The 19,665-nt window shown below is 37.6% G+C and overlaps 1 protein-coding gene across 2 annotated transcripts in view; it reads right to left on the reverse strand.

Annotated features, from left to right (window-relative positions):
• Positions 1-2,772: 2,772 nt before the first annotated feature.
• The window catches only part of LOC145985109 (uncharacterized), a 59,293-nt gene continuing 42,400 nt past the window's right edge, over positions 2,773-19,665 (reverse strand). For both annotated transcript variants that reach the window (XM_083118719.1, XM_083118718.1), the window contains exon 8: positions 2,773-7,970. In XM_083118719.1, coding sequence (XP_082974845.1) covers positions 7,870-7,970 — 101 coding nt within the window. In that variant the 3' untranslated portion in view covers positions 2,773-7,869. The remainder of the gene's footprint in view (positions 7,971-19,665) is intronic.

Genomic DNA, 19,665 nt, shown 5'->3' on the forward strand with positions numbered 1-19,665 from the left:
TACAAATGTTTATTTTATAATATATTTTCACTTGTACAATAAAAAGTTGTTGTTCTTACATAATATGTATTTCTGAGTTTATACATATTTATATTTATTTTCGCTTGTAAAATAATATTCTTGCATACTTTATTTGTGTCTAAGTTAACAAACGTTTATTTTTTTGTCTTTGCAATCATACAATAAGTTGTTGTTCTTACATAATATATTTATCTTTTAGTTTAAACATTTTTATTATATTTATTTTCACTTATGCAATAATAAGGTTCTTACGTACTATGTTTGTGTCAGAGTTTACAAATTGTTATAAATATGTATTTATTATTTCTTTTCATGCATTCAATAAGAAGTTGTTGTTTATCTGATAAATAGCAAGATTGATAGAAATAATAAATAAAAATCAAACTTCATTGCTATGAAAGTGATTGGTGATAAAACTACTATACAAAAATAACCAAATAAAAAAAAATAATTTAGTTACACCGTTTTGTACTCGGTGAGAGAGAGTAGTCACCCCAAGAATGCAAACAAATGGTTGATTGATTGAATTGTTGTTTAAAGTCCACTTTATGCACAGTAAGGCTAATCGGGACTGGGCATACAGTTTAAAGTGGGACCTGAACCACTATGTGCCTCCACCGGGTATCAAACCAGGACCCCTTGATTGCAAGGCGATAGCGCTACCCCTGCGCCATCGGGGAGGTGCAAACAAATGGAAACACACCTAAAAAAAAAAAGAAGGAAAAAACACGTGGTTGTGGGGTGACCAAGTCCTCCAAAGCACCCACCAGAGGGTTAAATTTTAATTGGATATTATATTTTATCGAAAGATAAGGAACTAATAAAATTAAATTCTAAGCTAAAGTGCCAGGATCGACAATATTTACCAAGACAGTGACACACTCGATGGAAGTGACCCTTTCAGAAGAGACCCAAATGTCAACTAATGAGGCTCTGGTGCCTGAACTCACAGCCAGCATCATCCTCTGTGGAGCTTGTGTTGCATGCTGCCTGTGTGTATTAGATTGTCCTTGCATAAATTCCACATTAGCACCACTTCTCCTCACCTTCCTGATTAGCTGAGCAGAGAAGCAAAAGTAAAAAAATCAATCGAGTACTCCCGATTATGTCAGTTGTGGACAACTTTGTAAACAAACGTTGTCCACGAATGGATTGCTTCTTCTCTATTTGTAAGATCTTGAAAGAGTGTGGATATGCGTTTGAGTGTTCCTTTTTAAGATAATCTGCAGTTTTAAAAATATGTTGAGCAATATTATTACTGGAAATTATGTTGCTAGCAACAAGTCAGTCAATGAGATTTATGTGAAGATATGCAAGGTGGCCATGCAATTTTGATTGAGTTAGTGTCTTAAGTCCACTTTATGGACAGTAAGACTATTCGGGAATGGACCTACAGTTTAAAGTGGGATCCGAACCACAATGTGTCTCCACTAGGACCCCTTGATTACAAGGCGACAACGCTACCCCTGCACCATTGGGGAGGCATGTGGAAATGTAAAAATTCATTATTCTGCTACATGATATTCTCAATTCGTGACAGCTCAAAACAGATTTGTAAGTGAATGTAAAAGTTGTACCTTGTTCAACTAGCCTCTTCCTAGATAGGTCTGGAAACAATCACATTTTTCAAAGCTTTCACTTAAATTAATAAATTTTGTTAGGTATCGCTTTCGGCATCTTGCCACCCTTCCCAAACAATTTCTGCCAGAAGGCAAGGAGTATAGGAGTACTGAGGTAGTTGCAAGTTGTCACACACACTCAAATATTTCAGACATATTTTAAACACTGAATTGAATCATTTGCAAATACGTTATATAAAGTAAATTATCTTCACGCTAACACACTAATGGTATTAATCCAGTAACTGTCACATTACCTGGCATTAAATGATCAGTTCAGAACACAGATTCTATACGATATATGACTTTTGAAAAACAAAATGGGGTTTAGAATAGACTAGGTCAAAGATTAACAAAAGTGCTAGATTATTGAAAGTGCAGAAACAACAGTTAAATTCTTTTATTTATGTTAGAAATTTACTATATCAAAAAAACATGAAACATAAATGATAATGGTCAATATGCAAACTATAAAGCCTTTCATGAGAGGCCATCACACTGTTCTTGTTTGGGTGGAAAAGACGACTTTCCAAAGTAAGCTTAATCCTGTTGGCAGAGGACGAATTTATGGGAATGTTTTCTCTATAGACTAGCCTATACTGATTCAATGCATCCCCACCAACAATGGATAATGCTTCACCTCTCCACTAAAGGACACGAGGAAAAAATTTAGAAATGTCTAGAGTCGAATAGAAGAGCAAACGAAAATCACAAACTTAGAAAGTGATGTTAGATTTTTAACTAACAGTGCAGCTGATTTCAGGTTAAGAAGCACTGGGCAACGAGAACTAGTTGAGTAATCCAGGACATAGTTCAGGACATTTTACAATGTCACACGACCCGCACACACAGTACTAATGGTCCATATTTCACATGGTTGTTTACACAATGCTCAAGATCAAAATGGTCACCTTCTTAGATAACCGCTTGTACTGTTTTTACAAGGTTTGCAGCCACTTTCTGTGGAGTTTGAACTGGTGTATTCTCAATTGCTATAGCAGTCAATCTTAAACTCCTCAATTGTGTAGGGATTACTTGGCATACCCCTCCTTTCAGATATCCTCACATGTAAAACCTGGTGGCAAAAGATCTGGTGATCTTGGTGAGGTGAAGGAAAAAAAAACAGCTCAAATGATTTGATCACCAAAGAAAAGTCATACTTTATCAGATGTATGATACATCCAGTTACAGCTAACAAAACATTCTTATTCATGAAGTGCCGAGACAAAAACATACTGCAGACCATGCTAGCTGCTTGTTGAACACATGCTGTACAATGGATCACAATCTACGAATGTTGCTGCCTATTCAGAAAAATACAAGGTGGTTATGTTGTATCTTCAGCATGTCTCCTACCCCTCTCCATGGATAAAGACTTGTTGTTGATTGGATTTACCCATTACCAATGAAGTCTTTGATTTTATGCTGTTGTTGCAAATGTGAAAAAACTCCCTTGTCGACTACTCTGCTCTGATCTTTACCTGTTCAATGCCCTGTCTTTATTTCCCACCAATACTTCCACCTTCTGCATTTCTTACTAAGTTTGCCTGCCCGTGACAGTTCAACTTTAACGTTTCATTATTTCCATGATGAGCGATTCATACCTACAGAGACAAAAACTATTAAACATGACAAAAAAAATAAACATCTGAGTATCAAATTGTTCGACTTTCCCATCGGCCTGTAGTAATTTTCTTCTATAACCACTAGACATTAAGTTTGCATCAAGGTTCTTTGTAAAGGTTGGAATTATCATCATATTCAAATACAACAAGTTATACGGTCAGGGTACTTACATACAACACTTGCTCTATTCTTCATTCTACATTTCGTCTTCCACACACTGACTTTATTCAGGACATTTCACAAGGTTTGTAATATGTAAGAGCAGGTTAAAAAAAAGTTGGAATGAAATCCTGACTTTTGTCGTTCATTCACATGATGCACTGCCTATTGCACTAGATGCCCTGTGCAAATGCTGTTATAGGTTTCATGACAAGTTTACAAGTCTTTTTTCTTCTTCTGGTTATAGTCTGGCTGTCTTAGTCACGAACACATGCAAGTGTACATGTGTTGACTGAATGAATTTAGTTCCACTTCTTAGGTGGAAGAGGTTTCATACCAATTTTCTGCTGCTCAAACAACATTCATGGTAATTTGTTAAGAGGGGAGTTCGAGAGTTGGAAGAGCAATCACAAACACAACAAAGCGAGTGATAAACAAAATCATGGTCTGAAGCCTACAGCTTTGTTTGTGCAAGTTTCTACCTACTTCCCCTACAACATGTAGAATTACCCTCTCAAGTTCATATCGTCTACCGTGGTAAAACACTACATCATAGTGCTTTCTAACCTCTTTTTATTTGCACAAGAATCCGTCCAAATGGAGGTTTTTCCTGTTATATTTGAAATGTACACTGAAGTGCCAAAAGTCATGGGATAGCGGGAGGGAACTAGTTGATGGCACTGTAACATCGTGGCAAACCAGTCAAACGTCGCAAAGCAGTTGCAGTGTTGTCAGGTAGACTTCTGAGAGTGCAGTGAAATGTCATGTACCATGGTGATGGCAACCCGATGGGAATTATCAGCGTTTGAGCAAGGCGAATGGGGCATGCGATTTCGGAAGTCGTCCAGACCCTGAACTTTTCTCGCTCCACAGTGTCAAGGGTGGACCCTGAGTACCGCATTGGAGGCATTACGACCCATCAAGGACAACAAAGTGGTCGCCCATGAGTGATGAATGTGAAACCAGCGAAGTTCTGGGCAGACTCGTCCGGGCATACAGACAAGCAAGAGAACATGATCTGACAGCAGTAGTCAATGCAGGACGTCCCAGAAATGTGCCTCAGAGGTCGGTGCAACGCTATTTGGTTTCCATGGGGTATCGCAGCCGAAGACAAGACACGTGTGCCACTACTAACCGCTGTCCATCGGCGACGGTGATGCACATTTGCTCTGGAACATGTGCATTGGGCCTTAGAGGACTGGCAACGTGTACATTGGTCAGATGAGTCTCATTTCCAATTGGTATGCACGGATGGTAGGGTCTGGGTGTGGCAGAGACCCCATGAAGCCATGGACCCAAGTTGTCAACAAAGCACTGTGCAAGCTGGTGGTGGCTCCGTCATGGTGTGGGCATGTTTACTTGGCAAGGTTTGGGTCCTCTGGTCCTCGTGAACCAGACAATGAATGCTCATCGATATGTTTAGCTGCTTGGTGAACATCTCTAACACTTTATGGACTTCATGTACCCTTCCAACAATGGGATTTTCCAGGATGACAATGTGCCATGTCACTGGGCTGTAATGGTGCGCGACTGGTTTGAGGAACATTCTGGCAACTTCCAACGCATGAATTGGCCTCCTAGATCGCCGGACATGAACCCTATTGAGCACATGTGCGATGTCATCTAACGGACTATTCATGCCCAGGATCCTCCACCTGCAACAATGACCAAATTGTGGAAGGCAATCGAGACTGCATGGCTGCACATCCCTCCAGCAGACTACCAGCAACTTGTTGCGTCCTTGCCACGTCAAATTGCTGCTCGAGGGGATTCCACTTGTTATTAGGTAGGTATCCCATGACTTTTGGCACTTCAGTGTACATACCAATGATTACGTCTCAACGATCAACACACCAATTTTATTAACACCTACTCATGTCACTGAAAGAATAGAATGACAAGTACTGTATGTAAGTATGACCTTTATATACCTTATTGTACTAGACATGAAGTAAGGAAGAGAGTCTTGACTTTTGACGCATTGAATATCACAACTGAACAAACTGAAAATAAAGTAGGATTAACTTTTATGCACAAGGAACTTCTCAAGCAGCAATGCAAGGATTCGAAAATCTGTACTAACAAAGAAAAATTACTCATTATTTAAAGTGGTGACTATTTACTTAAGTTTCCATTTAATTTAATCAGATACACAGAGCTTTGAAATAACTTTCTCCAACTAACATTCCTTGGAAGTGACCTGATGGTACATATACATAATGTTAACAGTTCTAAGGTGCTAGACCATGCAATTGTTATTTTTCAGAGGTTACCTGCACCAATTTATTTTCCTGAATGTTTGCCAATTTCAACAGTTATCTCTCAACACAACAGGACAACATGTTTGGAAGTGGAAAATGTCCAAAAGAAAAAAACCCACAGGAGACTGTATCAACTTGCAGTGGAAATTTCAATTGAGTTTTCTTATCCAAAGAAACAATTCTTGCTATCTGAATACCTTTATTAATCCAGATCAGGTCACTAATATTATTTTGTACTGGTAACTAAAGTAGTTGTGAACGAATGAAGTATGAACATAGAAATGAAAATTGTCGACGATTAGCAGAAAACACCTCACCACAGTTCTTACATAGCAAACACCTACTCCACCATTACCTAAAACAGTCTATCTAAAGTAGTACATTATATATTCTACTACCGAGAGATTAAGCTAAGAGTGCCCCATTTATAATGAGATTGTGATGCTGCCTCCTTTTTTTCCATTTCCAAAGAGCTGTATTAAAATAAAAATACAAAGTTACTTTCTAAACAGCACTGAATCTTAAATAAACATTTTTTGTGGTAGTCAACAGATACACATGAATGCGCATCTCAATACTACCAGTACAATTTGTGACAGTATAAAAATAATCTATACATGTACGTGATCTATAAATTTCTTTTTTTTTTTTTTACTATTAAATTTTCTCTTCTGTACCTGTGAAACAGATCTATGGTGTCAAGTCATGACTATCACTTAAGGAGAAATACATCCCATACAGACATTGTATATGCTACAACATCCAATTTCATTGAAAATTTTGATCTCGTGATGCACAGCAACACAGAATCGTTCCTTGCTGAAACTTTTATTCATAGAAACATGGCACATTCTACAATGTCTGTCTTCATCTACATAAAATACAATCTACAGGTGTTAAAAAAAAAAAAAGACGAGGCTCCACCAGACACATTTGGGTTCGAGTAGTTTGTGTTGCTTTCGACAACATAAATTCCTAAACAGTGCTAACAATTGTTATCATTAAATATACAAGGTACAAGGAGACTCCAATTGAAAAACAAAACCCCAATGTACATATGTAATAGTCAAAATTTTGTGATTCCCGCATCATTATTAGAGTCCAATTGTTCTTATCATATATATAAAAGGTATAACTTTGTTACACATATATATACTTTTTTCTTCTTCATAATTTCACCATAATATGCATAAAACAGAACAATAAAAAATATCATTCACACACTTCCAAACTGGACACTGGAACGATTTGCATAATATGAAATTTCCTAAGTAGTTCGGTGCTACATTCGTAGTGAACTACTATTTTAGAATTATATATATTTTTTTTTATATAATTATCTCAGGCCATGGTTTGAACAATGAACCTAAAAAAAGCATCAGAAAGATAGTACAAAGCACCTCATATTTTAAATTACCAAAAAATACATAACCTAGTTATTAAATTTAAAACATTATAAAGCTCTTAAATACAACTGCAGAAAAAAAATCTTTTGCATAAAACAGACAATCAAAATTTCTATTTGTATTGTAAGAATATGACATATATATTTATATATAAAAAAAGTTTTATGCCCATTGAACCTATCAAAATATTAATACTATTATTGATGATAATGCATTTTTTCAGACATCAACACAACAAACAGATTTCTGTAGCAAGGACAACGTAATGCTACTGTAAACGTTATCAGTTAAAATACATTGAATGACACAATTAAATTTGTCCAATCAAAATTTGCCAAACACGGCAGAAAACGACGACGACATTAACAATATCAAATCCTAAATGGATGCCATGTTAGCAATGTCTGCACAGAACTCTTGAGTGTGCTACATGGTCACGAATTCTTGGGAGTTTAATGATTTTTTTTGCATTTTTTTTCAACTGTGAACAAGCCACATTACAATAACCTTCCTTTTCATTGTTAGCACAAGAGAAAATGTGCTAAGTGTTCTACACATTATGTTCATAATTAGCATATCTCACGCTGCACACTTCTTTTTATATTACAAAACTCCTAAGATCTGTAGCAAAGAGGTACGAACGAAGTAATGAGTGGCAGGGTGTTCTTGCTACTGTTCTTGTTAGAAGACAGTCTGAGAAGACGTGCTGCTTCTCACCCCAATTTTCGCATTTAACGAACAGTGGGAATCTGTGTAACCTCTTGTCATGTACACGTTTTATGCCTTTTTCCCTGGCTTCTTTTTACCTTTGTTCAAGGTCACCGCTCTTCTCTCCTTGGTCCTCGATACAGGCTGGGCTTTCTGGACAGTCCTTGCACCTACGAAGAAGAAGTTCAAGAAAATATGAAATTGTTGATTTCCACATAATGTGAGAATGGTATGGACTTATGAAATTCATGATGATACTGATAAAGTACTGATATATAATTGCCAATACCTCCAGGGTGTAAACAAAACTAAAAATAAATCAGGCACTAGCCCCCCCCCCCTTTTTTTTTTTGTTTTTTCTTCTTCAAATACGGGCTAAGAAAGCCATGAATCCAACAAAGATAAGCTATTAAATATGATCATATTATTTTATTAATTGAAGGGCTCGGGTGTAAAGCATGGTAAGTGACATTTTGGTAATTTCTGAGTTCATTAAGAAAAAAGGTTATTAGAAGCCATACTGTAAAAAAAAAAAATCGTGTTGTGTTTACCAATTTTACAAGGCTTCACTGAGTCAGTCCAATGCAAATTGTACGAGATGGCAATTTCACTCTAAAATTGAAGGATGGCACATTTTACTTTGTAAATCAAAAATAACCAAAATGGCACTTGCCATGTTTTACACCTGAGCCCTACAATTATTCCAAGGTTGGAATAAAAGTAATTAATTCTTGCACCAGTGTGACCTTCCTAAAGAAGGCTAAACTGATAACAGCATGAATAACTATGCAATACATTCTAATATATGGCTGACTCTACGATATTGCTACAGATTATAATGGCATGTTTATTACTCTGATATTTTGATAATCATAATACACAAACATAAAAAAAAAAACTCATTACTAATGAAAATTTTCTTAAGTAAACTCGAGATATTAAAAGAAAATTTAAAACTGCATTGAAAAACTTAGGCTCCAGGTGAAAACTTTCAGGTGCCATGGTGAGCGAGCATCCTATATTTTTCTGACTGAATACAGCTATTCTAAGGCTCCTATCTAAAATTACAACATGTTCCTTGAAGAACATACAAGCTTCTTTCACATCCTAAATTAGAACATGTAACTAGGTAACTGCTGTAGGTTTTGCCTTTGAAAAAGAAATTGCATAATTGGACGTTTACTTTGAACTACGTGAATATTTACTGATAATGACAGAGTACCATTTAATCTGCCCCATCTCTAGTAAGTGCTGTCGCTATGCAAATAGTACCAGTGTATCAATATTGACCAATGGAATAATTTCCAATTTTATCACAAATAGTTGTAAACAGTTTTCAAGAGTCGGTGTATCCTGCAGAATCTTCAAAATGCCATCCTGGAAATTATGGAAAGTCCTTATTTTGCATTAACTTTTCACTAATATTGCATGATGAAGAAAAAAAAAAAAAGAAAAAAAAAAACTTGAATTAAATTACAGTTATTTTAACAATTTGATTGTCTCACATATATGAACCTGCGAAAATTTTAAGCATAAGTCCGGTGAATTGGTATGCTATAGTTCCAATGGAATACTTAGTTTCAGTGGCAGCCGGCGTCAACTATCATGGGTAGTGCCAACGTGATCAAGTAAATAGAAAAAAAAAAACTCTGCAATGCCCCACCCTGCCCCCTCCTTGAGGTTGCGTCACTGGCCAAGATGTTTATCGTCGTTTGGTAACGTGGAAAACAACATGTGTTTACATAATAACGTACTAATCCGATTCATCTTCACTCACTAACCTATCTTTATACACTACAGGACACTTCCCTAAAAATATAACAATTACAAGAGGAAAGGAGAAACAAATCCTATCACCTTCTCTTCCTCCATGCACACGTATTCTAACTGGATATCGAAAATATATTTGTTATGAAAATAAATTGTCAAAATGCCAAAGGACACTTGCATCATCATAGGGTTTTTTACTTTTATGTTTTAAAAAATGTCTCTCTTTGTGCATCTATCTATTATCAAAAATGTTCATTTAACTTTGGAAAAATATTAGGTTCATTTCTCCAAAAGTAGTTAGAAATTACTTCCCCCAACGGGTCTTACAAAACCAGTCGTATTTAGCGACTTTTTTCTGAAGGTGGCAACTGTGTCGTGTCAACACTGCGAAAGTTCCCTCGCCAGGCCAGGCTAAGACTGGCACGGTTTCTTATGGGCTAACCCCGCCCCCTGCCACTTTGTTCTCGGCTCATGGTGGAAATGTTCCTCGCTGAGACTTCTTCAACCCTCTGCACGTGTGACAACTTGGTCAGGTCCATGGGCTAGGCCAGCTCCTCCGCAGCATGGACTGTTGCCTCGCGAGGGCACGAACGAAACAGCTGGCGATGCAGTGAGGAGGTTAGGGCGGTCGTCACGTCAGCTTGACCGATTTCAAGATTCGAATCTCCTTGTCTGTAAACTATCAATGTATTCATTTAACTTTACTTGGCGACGTATGCGTATCTTCTGAGGGTAGTGCCATGGCACGGCGGCTCTACCCCTTGAGCCGCCGCTGCTTAGTATGCTATAGTTCCAATGGAATACTTATAATTAGCATTTATAAACATCCTGAACAACTTTAAATTGTTACAATGATCAAGTTATCAGTTTCTGTGGGAACTGTTAACGAGTGTCAGCTCAGCCCCTGCAATACAAATGCCAAAGATACCAATATTGGCAATATATAAAGATTTATTTATGGAGAAAATTTCAGATACAGCATACAGTGGCCATTTTACATTTATCCAATAATAAACAACAGATGTAACATACATACATATTTTAAGAAATTAAAATAAATCCAAAGTGTCATTATTTTAGGTATTGATGATGACCAAAATGTACACGCTGAGGAAAAGATATGCACACCTGCTGGGAGGCCTATATTTTAGGTGTGAAATATCTAGACGAGAGGTATCGCATTCTTGAATTTCTATGCCTTGGGTTTTGAATGTAAATTATTATTTCCTACAACTGACATTACATTGCCTTTAATTCCTTATATACAAGTCTTGAAAAAGACACATGTGAAATTTGTCGAAACATAGGGTATTAATCAAACTTACTCAATGCTAGACTTATTTATTATTATTATTACTACTACTTCTAGAAACAACTTAATGCTACTATGCATACTGAAGGTCCGTTTAACAGCTTTGGTTCTATGTAACATTGAATGTGTCTATTTCTTTTATAAACACAGTCAAAAAAGTTTTGCATCAGGATGCAAAATGACAAAATATATATGAAGCACAAGGTTTATTGACAATGACAGTGGGAATGAAAAAGAAAATATGAAGAACAAGACATGTTGAATGAAAAGGGAAGAAAAAAAGGAAAATTTTCTCAGAAATGTGTTTAAAAAGAAAATGGCAGAATTCATGATGGAGGCGAAGAAACAAGGAACTGTCACAAGAAGACTGTTCATCATAGCGGATCCACCAGAAACATTTTCTACCACCAGGCGTGTCCTCCCCTGGTTGCAGGAAGGTCTTAAACACGTAGTGGCATACTGAGGATGTGACGATCAAGGTGATCTTGCGGTAAGCGATCCCATTCGTCCTGTGTCGCAAGTTGAACTTCACAAAGATTGGTGGGAGCCACAGGATGGTTTGCAATGGCATTTTTTTGCATTGCCCGTGCATGTTCGATGCAATTCATGTCGGGACTTTGCGCTGGCCAGAGCATGTGACGGATGTTGATGTTCGCCGCCTGCAGATAATCTTGCACCATCTGTGCACGGTGTGGACAGGCATTGTCATCCACCAAGTCAAGTTTGTCACCAATTTCCTGATGAAATTGTCCCACAGTTGTCTGGAGAATGTTCCTGACAAAACGAACAGCTGTTTGTGTCCCTCTAATTGAAATTAGGGGCATTCTACGTCCGAGCATGATCCCTGCCTACACCATGATTCCTCCTCCTTGGTATGGATGGACCCCCTGGACACCACGAAAGCGCTACATTCATCGGCGAAGAGCACATGAGCCCAATTACCGGTTCCTCAATTTCGATGTGCACGGGCCCAATGCACACGGTCGCGCCGATGCCGTGGCAATACCTACTGGCGCCGGAGAGGTCTTCTGGAACGTAAACCTCTTTCTCAGAGTTTGGTTTGACACATCACACCAGATGCTGCCTGGAGGGCATGAGTGATGTTCCTTGCCGTCATGGTATTCTGTCGCAGAGCTGAGAGTCATACTTAGCGGTCTTGTGCTGGTGTTGTGACCCGTGGACGATGTGTCCGTTGACGATCTGCTACTGTTCCTGTGTCTGTATACCGCCTCCAGGTCCTACAAACAACACTTTGTGCCACTCCAACAGCCCTAGCTACAGCCCATTGTGACATGCCAGTCTGCAGTCGCATGATGATCCTGGCGATCAAACTGCGCTATTGTACACCTAGGCATGCCTTGCACACAGCTGCACTCGCTCGCCTTCGCTAACTGGACACAAGGACCACCTAACTAACCATAGCTGACTACCGTGGTGCTACGCTCGAACACACGCATGTGCTTGCCGACTCCGGTAGTCATCTGTGGTAATTGGTATTGCACGTTGACCGCGTTACTTCGCACAATGAGCTCTGCTTCATCGTTTCTTGTCGGCTTCGGCATGTTGCGGATGCTATTTTCATCACTTCTCGGGTGATGCAAAACTTTTTTGACTGTGTTTAGTAACCTTGTAATAGCTTTGTATGTTCAGGGTGGCTACAAAAAAGCAGAAATGAAATTCCCTGACTTTTCCACGTTTTCCAGGACAAAATTTACATTTTCCCTGACAATTACAAACTAAACTAAATCGATGTTTTTGCAAATAGAAATAATAAACTCATACAGATCCACGTATGGTTTTGTTAAGTACCAATATTATCTTTATGAAATTGACTTAATTTCTCTATTCTCTATGATTTGAATTCAAACTGCAAAATAGTGAATTTGGAAAATTATTACAATTCACAAGCTAGGGAACGATTATGGAATTTTGTCATACGCAGTAAGATTAAAATAAAACACTTGATTATTTTTAAAGTTATGACTAAATGAGATAAGAATGAAGAGTGATTAAGAAACACAATTTGTAATTTATAAGTTTCCTTATACATTCTCGGTATTATATGTTGATATTTCCACTGAGGTTTGGAACCCTCTGCTTGCAAGAACCATGAGTGCGGACTTATTTTTCAATGCATAAAGCTACTTCTCTCTTCTCAGTAAAGCAAATAACTTAACTCTTGCATATAAGTGAAACAACTGAATCGAACAAAATAAAGTGTCATATTTCCTTACATTATCAATGGGATTTCTGCTTCAGTACAGTATATCCAAGTGAAGTACTGTGAAACTGACAACATGCAGTTATACCATTAATGCTGACGAAAAGGGTATGTAGGTATTAGAAATTTAACACAAGGAATTTATAGAATTGCATTGTATAGGTACCTGATTTAGATAACCACACATTAAAACAGGAACACTCTAATAATAAAAGCTTTTGAAAGTTCATATACGAGGGGCATCCTGAAAAAAGCTCCAATGGTGCCTATACACAGCACTAGTGGTCGGAGAGCGACACACACATGCAGGCAGAAAGAAGTGGCATGTAGCTGTAATCTAGTACATTTGCAATGCAGCCGTTTTAGGACAGTTCTACATTAAAGATTGCAGCTCTCATACAGTCTCTCACCGACTGCGATCTAGCCTACATTGCATGCTCAGAATTTAGAACAGAGCCACCAGCAATCGTGTGAGGTGTGCAGACTGGACGTCGTGAGTGATAGTAAGGTCAGACGATAGTGCAGACAATTTACGGAAGGCCGATCAAATGTGCACAACCTATTCAGCTGAGTATACAAGGGCCCTTTGCATCACTTCAGGTGAGAGATCTTGAACCACTCCCTGTACAGTCCTGGCCTTGCATGTACCAACTTTCATCTCTCTGTTTAACTGAAAAGGTTTCTGGCAGGGAAAGGATTTGGCAGCTACGCTGCAGTAGAGATAGTTCCAGTCTTTGCTGTCAGACACATATAACATGGGCATACAAAATTTAGTGCCATGCTACGACAAATGCCAGAACAACGGTGGTGATTATGCAAAAAATTAGGTTAGGACTCACTGTTACTAATGCAATAAATTACAACTGATATTATTGTTTTATTTATGCCTAATCGGTAGGGACCTTGATATTTTGTTTTATATTGGTGTATTTTCTTATTTTTTATTTTTTACTATACTGTGTTATTTTTTCTCAAAATTCACATTTTCATTTTAGCGCATTTTCTGGCAAATATCTGAAATTATACTCTCATGGTGTTTTTAAACTACTGTTTCAAATTGGTCGTCACATGGCTTACGCCTCTTTGTGAGAGTTTGATATCTTGAAAGTTATTTTGGGAAAGTTATTTTCCATACCCCTTTTTTAATTTTAAGGTAAGGATTTTAGATAATGGAATTTTCCCCATATATACTGAATGGTGCATAATGACCATAAGTGGCGATGCACCCAAAAAATTTAAATCAATCAATCGCACGTGACAGATACCGATATATTATGGCACCAAAAATTGGCATTATCTTTTTTTGATTTGTAAGTGTTACGTTTCCCAAAATTCGCGTTTTTGTTTTAGAACATTTTTCTGCAAAATATACCGAAACGTAATACTCCATTGTGCTTTCAAACTATGATATTAAATTGTATGTCACATGGTCTACATATTTTCGTGACAGTTTGATATGTTGGAACAGATTTTTGAGGTAGTAAAAGTAAAGTGCTCCCCTGCACTTTTCCATGAAGTTATATAGTAGGGGTGTGGAGTTAGGGACCCACACTTTCTTGATTACGGCTGAAGGTAGGGGTGATGTGATCAGCACTACGCTCCTGGCTACCTTTATCCCTCAAAGTTTCCTCAAGGTACCACCTTCATATGATGCTGGGTGGGCGCCGGAGCAGTTTGAATAGGTGGAAAACATCCCGGTTCTCCACCGCATGGGATCGACCCCGGGTATCTCACTCACATAGTAGTCAGATGCCCTAACAACTGAGCTCCATTATTACTCGCTCGACAAATGCCGATGGTGCACACTTAGATTGGTAATTCAAAACATATCTCATGCGACAAATACGAAGATGTGGCTCCCGTGTGACGGTAGATACGCACTCCTGTTAGAACCCTGCTACTTTGCTCTGTGATGCAAATGGTTTTGATAGAAGTTGAAAAAATTGTGGGAAATACATGATTTAATGTGGCTGTTGGAATTATTCCATGTGCGTATAACTCTATAGTTTACTCTTGAATAAAATGTTGGAAAACTTGCATGTTCTATGAACACAAACATGGCCTAGAAAAGACAACAATGTTGGATTTCATGGAATTTTTTGTTGTTTTAGGACATTTGTTTAAAAAAAATCACTAAAAATGACAACAATTCGCATTATTTCGATATTTCGAATGGGCGAAAAATGTGGCACATTCCTAAACATACATTCACAGCAATTACCATTTTTCACGGTTTTGGCCTTTGCGAAAAATCAATGTACCTACTAATTGGAAATTACTTTCTGGCCACCCCTCGTATAAATCAGTAGATGGAAAGCAGGGCTGGCAGAGAAAAGTCAATTCTTGAAGAAAGTGATTTGCTTTTATGATTGAATGATTCGAGTAAATATGATATTAAAATATTTACGTATTTATTATTAGTATTTTATTTCATAATATTGGACATTAACTTCACTCAGTGAGAGATTAATGACCATCTCTCATGAGTTTAAACAGACAGGACAGAGAGTGGCTTTAATTTCATTGCAATACTAGTGCTGCAGTAAATTTGAGGTTGGGAGCATGCACTTGCCAATTTTTATAACGTTCACCAATGCAGATTTATGTTTAACTTTTTCGTGATAGTATTCAATATATATCCCATTTGGTTGGATTCTTCTTGATATCTAAGAATAGTGCAATGTTATTGTAAACGTATGTTAACTTGTCCCAAACCAATAATACGTCAGGATGATGAAAGAAACCCTTCTTAAGCACTGCTACATTAAATAAGGTGAAGTGAGCCAGAAGAATAATACAATTCCAGCAGCATATTTGCAGTCTAAAGCTCTTCTTGTTTATGCATTCGATTTTTGTTGGATGTTGCAGTCCATGCAAATTCTGTCGTATGTTGTAGTGAGATACTTTGTCGGGTGGCGATATTCGACAAAAATCGCATGTATCAATGGAACCTATTTGTTTCCATGTTCCTTCAGTTTGCCCAACAAAATACCTTACTACAACGTCCGACAACTATCGGACGGTGCCACCCGATCTTATCCCCTACATCTGTTGACAGGTCCCCTTACTACTCCCATACGGACAAGAAAAAAATGATAATTCAATGCATTTTCCACGTAATATTTAGTGGCTTAACCTTTACTCCCCCGATGATACCAGTCGTACTCACCCGATGATACCATATCAGTTTCACATTTTGGTTCATTATTCAACTTATATTGAACCCAGGAACATGAAACATGTTTCAATCTCTTTGGAAACGTCCATTCTTTGAAGAGAATATTAAGGTTTGCACCTTCTCCCCAAAATAGTGTGAGAAGAGGGGGGGCAAACTCCAGATTTTTATGTTGTTTTTTTTATTTATTAAAATTTGGTAGTCGCGCCCCCAAACTGCCCTTCCTCGGTTTGGCGTTCCAAATTATACACGGTTGCATGCTATGATGTTTTAGCTGCAAAACAAAACTTATCCGAAGTAGATTGCTCCCATAGTGCCAGAGTTATAACAATTTTCCTCCAAAAATGCAAATTACCTATTTTTCGTTAAAAAAAAAATCACATTCAACTTGTATGGCACTCAAGAACATGAAACATGTTACGTTCTCTTGAGAAATGTCTATTCTTTGAAAAGAACACTAAAGTTTGCACCTTCTTCCCAAATAGCGGGAGAAGAGGGGACAAACTCCAAATTTTTAGGTTTTTTTCATTGAAATTCGGGGTCGCGCCCCCCAAACCCCCATCTTCGGTTCGACGTTCTGAATTGTACACGGTTGCATGCTCTGGTGTTTTAGCTGCAAAACAAAACTTATCCTAAGTAGATTGCTCTTATAGTGACCGAGTTATAACAATTTTCTGAGCAATATGCAAATTACCTATTTTTCATAAAAAACAGTTTCACATTTTGGCTTATTATTTAACTTGTATTGCACCCAAAAACATGAAATATGTTTCTTTCTCTTTGAAAACGTCCATTCTTTGAAGAGAATACTAAGGTTTGCGCCTTCTCCGCAAGATAGCGGGAGAAGAGGGGGCAAACACCAGATTTTTGTTTTTTATTGAAATTTGGGGGTCACACCCCCCAAGTTCCCTCTTTCTCGGTCCGGCGTTCTGAATTGTACACGGTTGCATGCTCTGATGTTCTAGCTGCAAAACAAAACTTATTCGAAGTAGATTGCTCCCATAGTGCCCGAGTTGTAACAATTTTTCTCCGAAAATGCAAATTACCTATTTTTCATTTAAAAAAAATCATCACACTTTGGCTTATTATTCAACTTCTATGGAACCCAAGAACATGAAACATGTTACGTTCTCTTGAGAAATGTCCATTCTTTGAATAGAATACTAAAGTTCGCACCCTCTCCCCCAAAATAGTGGGGGAAGAAGGGGCTAACTCCAGATTTTTATGTTTTTCCCATTGAAATTCCGGTGACGTGCCCCCCCCCCCCCAAGCCCCCCTTCCTCGGTCCGGTGTTTTGAATTGTAAACGGTTCCATGCGATGAGCTTTTAGCTGCAAAACAAAAGTTATCCGAAGTAGATTGCTCCCATAGTGCCAGAGTTATAACAATTTTCCTCCAAAGAGTGTTCGAATTTAAAATTCTGCCGAGAAGGCCGGGCAAGAGAAATTTCTCTCTTTTTCTCCTCCTGCCATCACTGGTTTCTGGCGCCGTGGTTGTGTTGCGCATAAAAGGGGCCTAAAAGTTGAGGCCGAAACTTACGAACGAGATTTCCTGTTCCCATGCAGAGTTCCATAACGATATCTTTAAATTCCCTGACTTTTCCCAGTTTTCCAGGTCTGTCGCCACCCTGATGTTATACCATTAATAGATCCTGAATTATTAGAATTTGAAGATGTCAACACTTTATGCATCCCACTTTAATTCTAGTATGGCCCCACAGATAGAAGTTACTCACATGAAAATTATATTTTGGGCTTTTCTTTTCTTTCCTTTTTTTTTTTTTAAACAGAGACTATTTTCAAGTTACTTAAACCTTTCACATTTTCTTGAACTGTGTATGGATTGGTTCCAGTGATATTATATCACTGGATATATGTCAGTTTCACTGAAAAAAAGCTTACTCATTGTATGTAGAACAATCACTACATTGAACAGAACAGATAATTTTGGAGAGTTTCTAATGCCAATATATCTTCTTTGATGCAAGTATATTATATTGAAATTAGTTCTAATTTGAACGTTCCTGCTTTTCCACTAAATCATCCAAGATGATTGTACTTCAAATAAGTTGGAGGTAAAAGCTTTTTTACAAGACAATGATTTTTTAAAATCTGGTTCATCATGGTATGTTTGTTATTCAATAGTAGATAGTAGAATATCTTTGTAAAGGTCGTATTACCATTGCACTTTATACAATAAGTTAAAAAAAGGTCAGAGTACCTAAGTACAATACTTGTCACTATTCTTCTTTCAACGTTTTGATATTTTATGTGCTAACTTTCTTCAGAAGCTTCACAAGTGCAGATTTAAAGCGTTGTTAAATTTGTAAAAGGTGCAGGCAGGTTAAAAAATATAAACAACAAAATCCTGACTCATTCATTCACACTAGTCTCCTGCATGGGACCACTTTCATTTGCTCGTAATCACCCGATTACCCCACACTCGAGTGTACCACACTCGTAGTGGTATTATTGGTAGATGGTATGGCCACACGCTAAGTCCTCTCGTATTGCAGAGCCTCGTAAGTAACACTGTCAACCTACAACCCATACATGGAAGAAAAACTACCTACATAAATGCAATTACAACTTGAAATAATAAGTCTGTACATTACCATGTAAGACCCAAATAAGATATACATGAAAGTATGCAATATCTAGACCGAAATATAAAATGGAACCCCTGTGTACACATGATGACACAGCTGCCTAAGCAATTCAAAATATCTAATCACTGCAACGAATACCTGTACATCATTAATCCATATGAAAAAAGAATATAATCATATTCTGTGAAATAATAAGATACAAACAATCGAACATCATTGTAACCTTTAGATGCCGAACCTCTCGCATGCATGTATTCTCATATAAGCTTTCACCTTTTCAAGTGCGCACTTTTCAAAACTTGTCGTGGAAAAAATCAAACTCCAGAACTAATTGTTGTACAGATGAAATCGGTTTTGTTTTCTTTCTTAAAGACAGGGCTATTACCAGAGGTATACATTGGGCCTTTAGTGTTAAAGGAAGAAGAAAGTTAATTTTTTCATTTTTTAAATTGACATTTAAAAAGCTGTGCCCCCTCAATAGACCGAAGTGAATGAAAAAAAAGGAAGTAAGTAGCAGTGGAACATTCCTATAACCGTGCAAAGTTTCGTTGAAGTCCAACTGATATTTCTTGAGTAAAAAATAACGTTATATAAAGTGGCAGTATTTAAAGCTTTGGGACAATTTCCGGAATTTAGCTTCTAGCATCGGCCCTATGGATGCTGGATGGACCAAATTTTGGGGGGAAGCACGGCAAAAGACCACTTTCTGAGGATATGTACACTTTCTGAGGATATGTAATGAATGTGGTGCAAAATGAGAAAAAAAAAGGAAAAAAATGC

This window comes from Lepisma saccharinum, chromosome 3 (assembly GCF_977018435.1).
Source record: "Lepisma saccharinum chromosome 3, izLepSacc3.1, whole genome shotgun sequence".
NCBI classification, from domain to species: domain Eukaryota; kingdom Metazoa; phylum Arthropoda; class Insecta; order Zygentoma; family Lepismatidae; genus Lepisma; species Lepisma saccharinum.